The following is a 6,056-nucleotide window of genomic DNA, read 5'->3' as shown; positions in this document are numbered from 1 at the left end:
CTGGCCAAGGCCTCTCCAGCCCAGCCTGCTGCCAGGAGGGGGCATTGTCTGCCCAAGCACGTTGGTGCTTTAGTCACCTGTTCGCTCAGATATTGGCTGTCCTGGCGCTAGGGGCACAGTCCCCTTCCAGCTGGATGCACACCCAGGTCTCTCTGATTTCCAGGTCGCACTGTCTTCAGACATGGAGCCATGGGACACACAGGGCCCGTATTACCAGGTAGCAAAGGAGGGGAGGTAGTGGGAGGGGAAATTGACAGAACCTTGACCCTGGCCACAGGCTGGGCTCTGCCCTGACTGTGGGTGAGTGGCTTGCTTGGCTCACCTGGCTGGTGGCTGGGCTGGGTCTCAGTCAGGTGTGTGCGATTAAGGAGGCAGCCATGCAGGACCTTTTGTTAGTGGCAGAAGAAACTTCAGGGGACAAGGTAGTTGGAAGAGTGACTGATATCCCAGCGGGGAGGACTTCAAGAAGGTTCCTTTTCCCAGCTTTGAGTTTCTCCGGGTTGTATGGGGAGAGGCTCTCAGAGTGGTGGGTGTGGGAAGGGAGCCCTCTGCCCTCTCTACATCCGTCTCCCGGGGTGGGTCCCAGAGCCCTGGCGGTGGGGCCCCATGACTCCTCTTGAGCAAAGACTGCAGGTGTCAACTTTTCTACAGCAGGAGTTTCCCACTCGAGTTGATGACCTGCCCAGCAAGGTAATGGAATCACATGACCTTCTTATTCCTTCTGAATATATTTATCCATTCTCTACTTTGGATTCGGATCCGAGGCAACCAAGCGGGATAGGTAAGCCACTTTCTGACCTCATTTCCTCACGGGGATAGGTAAGCCTGCCTGTAGACTTGGATGAGAGCAAGTACCTGCACAGGGCTGGGCACAGACCAGAGACAGTTACTGTGGGGCATGACATGAAGTAGTGTGTCATGTATTTTCACTGAACCAGACTCATTACACTCTGGAGGCTGGCTCAGCATGGAACCTTCTAGAAAGGCAAGGCTCCCACCATACCCAAAGCTATGAGTGGCCCCATGAGCTGTGTCTGATCTCCAGGCTGGATTGAGACCCAGCCACAATACCAGCTGGACCCTGTCTCCTCAGTGATTTTCCTAAAGTGTGCTCTCCTAGGCTGGGTGTATGGGGAACAGGGGTCGCAGGGCTGGAGCTTGGGGGGGCAGGTGGCAGTGATGGCTGGAGGCATGCTGATTGCTCTGAATCCTGACTGCCTTCTCCCTTTCCGTTTCTGGCCAATTCTAGCATCTTTCTCTGCCGGTGGTCCCAAATTAGTGATTGATTACCTGGACGAAACAATGGAAGGTAGGCCCCCAGACCAGATTCCCTGGAGTGGACGATGGCCTACAGCAGGGAGACCCTGGGATGGGAAAGCCCTGGGGGTCTCTAGGAACCTGTTACATGCTTTCTCAATGTTGAACTGGAGAAGGGAACCCTGGACACTACCCATACACTATCCCATCTTTCTGTGCCCATGCTCCCAACTAGAGGAAAGGATGCCTAAACAAAGACTTTTTCTTTCAGAAACAAGCCCTACAGCCACACCACCAGGTAAGTTGCCTGCCCTCCTCAGCCCCCTTCCCATCGCTGCCCTCCAGATGGTTCTACCTGCCCCAGCAACCACATCTGCTTCCCCAGCCCCCATCCAGGCTCCCACCGTCATCCTGCCTCTGCCTGGGCAGAGCAGAAACCAGCTCTGCGTGGACATCAAGCGCACCTCGGGCCATTATTAATCCTGTTCGCAGACCCTGAGCAAGGTGAGGCCTGACCAGTCACCTTCCAGAGAAACCCTCTGCAGGCAGTGCCCAAAGTGACCTAGAGGCAAAAGCCTAGAAGGGGAGGCCAGGGCTGATGGAGGGGCATATGAGGCTGCACAGGGTCACACGGGAATGACTGGGCCTTGGCAGACAAGTGTGGGGGTTACTAGGGAGAGGCAGAGATTGGCAGAAGCCCAGAGCCCTGAAAGAAGTAGTGGGACCTTAGAGAGTATGGAGGAGTGGAATGGAAGAGGAGGGAGGGTGCTGACCAGACCTGCTCCCCACCGCCCAGAAGGGTCATACTGGTTGAGCTGAGATGTCACATGAGACGTGGGAACGTACAGCACTCAGAGATGCTCACACACGGTCTCCCCACCTCCACACATCAGGCCTAGTGTCTGTTTGCTCCCTGAGGGCGGGGACCGCTGATTTTCCATCTCACTCTTGGCCATGGCCCCTAGCTCAGGGCCAGGCGCACTACAGCGCTTTCTAAAGGTTCCTGGACCTCAGACCCCATCTCTCCTTCTCAGAGGGCTCATCTGAACCTGTCCATCACTGAGGGTTTGTGGCCCTTCCAAAGTCAAATGCAACCAAGGGATGAGAGAAAAGATTGTGGAAACCAGACTCCAGTGTGAGGGAATGCTGGGGGCACAGGGCAGTGAGGAGGGGGCTGGTGAAGGACAGTTCTGGGGACATAATCAGAGAGCGCCTCCTCTGCAGGCCAGTGCCCAGCCGGGCCCATGCCTCTGACCTCTGCTCTCGGCTCTCAGGTGTTCGGGTGATTGGGGAGTATAAGGTGGAGAAGGCCCAGTTCTCACAGATCGAGGTGGCTTTCAGAATCCCCAGCTGCAGGTCCACGTGTCCCCTGAGCACGTGGTAGTGACTCGGGGCCGAAGAAGCTCTGAGTACAAGTGGAAGGAGACGCTGTTCGTGGTGATGCCTGGGTAAGCCGCTGGCTGGGTACCAGCAGTGACCTCTGAGGCTACGTGAGCCAGTGACAGTGCTGACCGCTGGCCTGAGGCCACAGGCTTGGGGATGAAGTGCTTGGGCATGAGTCCTCTGCAGGGGCCACCCACCGGTTGGGCAGAGCCAGACCTCTTCTTCTCTGGGGGGCACCAGCGGTTGTTCCGGGACCTGGCTGCTCACACACGGTCATGCCCCTGAGCACTGACCATTACACTCATACATACCCCCACAGACCTTTCATTGGCCACCACACATGCAGGTCTGGGTGACCTGGCACTTCGGGGGGACCAAATGTGGGCTTTCTGTAGGAATGGCCTCACCTAACCATGTCCCTCTCCCATGCAGGGGACAATGTGGGTTGGAGCCACATTGCTGCTAATCGTGTGTGACCCTGGGCAGGATGCTTAGACCCTCTGAGCCTCAGTTTCCTCACTCATACCTGGGGAGAATCACCCCAAGCCGGAGTTGGAGGCTAAGGGGAGACCCAATGAGGGAGGTGACAGGGAGCACTTTGCTCGTTAGGAGGGTGGTGCCCACGGGGCATGCCGGAGGGCAGCTGTCTCCGTGGGGAGGGAATGATGACAACAGTAAGGAGCTGGAAGGCACTGCACCAGGGAGGTTAGGAAAGTCTCTCATAGCGCACTCCTGACGCCATGAGGAGGAGAGTGTCCACCCAACACGTGGCTGCGGGCAGGTCACGGAGGTGGATGGTGACCTCTCTGGGTGGGGCTGCCTGACCATCGAGCCTTCCAGAGGCAGCTCTCCGGGTGCAGAAGTCACGAGGGGCCTGGAGTGAGGCCGAGGCTCGGGCCGTCTGGGAGCACAGCCCCTCTGGTCCCAGCCTGTGCTGAGTACAAAGAGCCTCGTCCATCCCCCTAACTGAGCCCCTCAGTGGAGCCTGGTTTGCACCTGACAAGTGAGGGAGCACCTGGCACACCTGAGGGCTCACCTGAAAATCTCCCCATTTCATAAAAGGTCTTCAAGTTTCCTGTTGTCTGATAAATACATGCGCACCAGAAGATGGGGTAAAGAGCTCCTTAGTCATAGTGCCAGGCTCCACACACTTTCACGAGCTACAGATCTCCGTGCAGAAAACCAGACCACACCTCCTGTAGTGAGTCTCGTGGAGAAAGTGGAAACTTAGTGCAGGTCCCTTTAAGGTAACCTCAGAGTACCAGCAGGGTCTTGTTCAACTTGCTCGAAGGAGCCTAACATTCCTAAGAGAACCAAAAAGGTAAGCCTGTCAGAGATTATTTTAAGTAAAGAAGACGGGGATAGAATCAGAAGAGACTTGCCCTTCTACATGTTAAACGTACAAGTAAACACTGATCATCAAGGGCCAGTGGCTCCGGCAGAGTGTGTCCGATACCCCCGGAATCATATCAAAGGAATTTGTGGGGAACCAAATCTAAGACAACAGAGGGAAAGGAGCCGTTACTTTGTTGTATAAATGCTGGGATCACCAGATATTATTAAATTAACTTTGGTCCTAGTTGCTAAGGAGAAAACTGAGGCTCGGAATATGTAATGGACTTCCCACCCAAGGCCACAACAGGGATGTCCCCACCCATCCCACCCCAACTGCCAGGGTCCCCTGAGGGTGTCTGCATGCCGACCTTGCTCTCAGGAGCCTATGTTTCCCCACAGCCTCACGATGACCATGGACAAGGCGGGGCTCCTGCTGCTCAGCAGCCCAGACAAAGTGACCATCGGCCTGCTGTCCTGGGACGGCCCTGGGCAGGGGCTTCGGCTGCTTCTGCGGGACACTGACCGCTTCTCCAGCCACGTCGACGGGATCCTTGGTATGCTGCCCATGACCCTGGCTCAGGCATCCTCCATCCACCTCTGCCTGGGAACAGGCAGTGCCTTGTGTCTCCCGTCCCCGTGTCTTCACCCCTCACTGACCACCCTTTGTCTCTCAGGCCGCTTTTACCGGGGCGTGCTCTGGGGACCCCCAGATGCCACAGATGACAGCAAGCGAACACTGAGGGCTCATGGGTTTGACTTCAATGCCACCAGGTGACTCCACACAAACAGGCCAGGGTGGGACTAGGAGGCTGAGAGCTGGTCCCTGGGGGCCTCCACTCCCCTGTCCGTGCCTCGCAACTGGGAACTAGAGATAGTCAGGTGAAAGGTTGATGCTTTAGACATGTCTGACCCAGCCCTCAGTGTGACCCCACAAAAATGGTCAACTCAGACCCACAGAATACACCCCAGTCAGAGATCACTAAGGGTGAGTTGGGGGCATTAGCAAACTCCCTGAAGTCTCAGAGTCCTGGACCCTGGACAACTGGGTGCCCTTGGGTGACTGGGCCTTGTCAGCCTGTGCTGGAGGGAATGCTAAGGGGCCCTGAAACTCCACCTTCCACTTGCCCGTCCCCAGCTCTCTCCCTCTCTTCCCACCACACCTGAGATTTGCTAACCACCCATATGTCTGTCTGTATGTCTATCCATTCCAGAAAGCTCAAGCTGGATTACCAAGAGGGGACCCCGGGAACAGTGATTTCCTGCTGGTCTGTTGAGCTATACACCTGATGGCAGGAGTTATACCCACCCACCAACCCCAATGCCACCCCACTGTGTGCAGATGGCTATCCTCCTGTGACCACAGCCTGTGGGGTCTCGACTGTGATGGGGAGGGGAGTTCCGCTTATTACAAATAAAGCAAGGTAGTGTAAATCGGGGAGTGGGCGTCTCTGGTTCCATCCAGCCAAATCCCAGGGCTGTAGAACCTCCCACTGAACACTTAGCATCATGTGACATTAGAATCTTCCCATGATCAGCCCTCAAAGGCCTGTGGCAAATAGTTCCCTGAGGAGCTTTTGGTCCGCTCCCTTCATTTCATAAGATGGAAACTAAGATTTAGAGAGATTGAACCACCCATGTAATATGTCACTCCAGACCCCCGCTTGGGGCCCTGGGCCGGAAAACATCCTCTGGGAGCAGAGGTTCAGTTTCAGTCCATAAAAACCAGTTTTCATGTCATGTCATTTGTTAATCCTCACCTGAATATATTTTTCCATTGATTTTTAGAGAGAGTGGAAGGGAAGGGGAGATACAGAGAGAGAAACATCGATGTGAGAGAGACTCATTGATTGGTTGACTCCTGAATGTGCCCTGACTGGGGCCAGGGATCGACCCTGCAACCGAGATACATAACCTTGACCAGAATCGAAGCCAGGACCTTTAGTCCTTGGGTTGATGCTCTATTCACTGAGCCAAACCAGCTAGGACCATGGAAACCAGTTTTGACTCTTCCTACCTCTATTAAAAAGTGAACGGGTAGAAGTTCTCAGCAAGCTTTCCAATGGGACTTGCATGATGCAGTT

The 6,056-nt window shown here is 55.2% G+C and overlaps 1 protein-coding gene across 1 annotated transcript in view; it reads left to right on the top strand.

Moving 5' to 3' along the window:
• Positions 1-5,325, top strand: part of LOC129147167 (inter-alpha-trypsin inhibitor heavy chain H4-like) — an 8,355-nt gene extending 3,030 nt beyond the window's left edge. The window contains exons 4-7 of the mRNA XM_054708158.1: positions 2,599-2,705; positions 4,375-4,529; positions 4,650-4,746; positions 5,187-5,325. Coding sequence (XP_054564133.1) covers positions 2,599-2,705; positions 4,375-4,529; positions 4,650-4,746; positions 5,187-5,262 — 435 coding nt within the window. The 3' untranslated portion in view covers positions 5,263-5,325. The remainder of the gene's footprint in view (positions 1-2,598; positions 2,706-4,374; positions 4,530-4,649; positions 4,747-5,186) is intronic.
• The last annotated feature ends 731 nt before the right edge of the window (positions 5,326-6,056 follow it).

This window comes from Eptesicus fuscus, chromosome 18 (genome assembly GCF_027574615.1).
Source record: "Eptesicus fuscus isolate TK198812 chromosome 18, DD_ASM_mEF_20220401, whole genome shotgun sequence".
Classification (NCBI taxonomy): Eukaryota; Metazoa; Chordata; class Mammalia; order Chiroptera; family Vespertilionidae; genus Eptesicus; species Eptesicus fuscus.
This window is presented reverse-complemented; position numbering and strand designations above follow the sequence as displayed.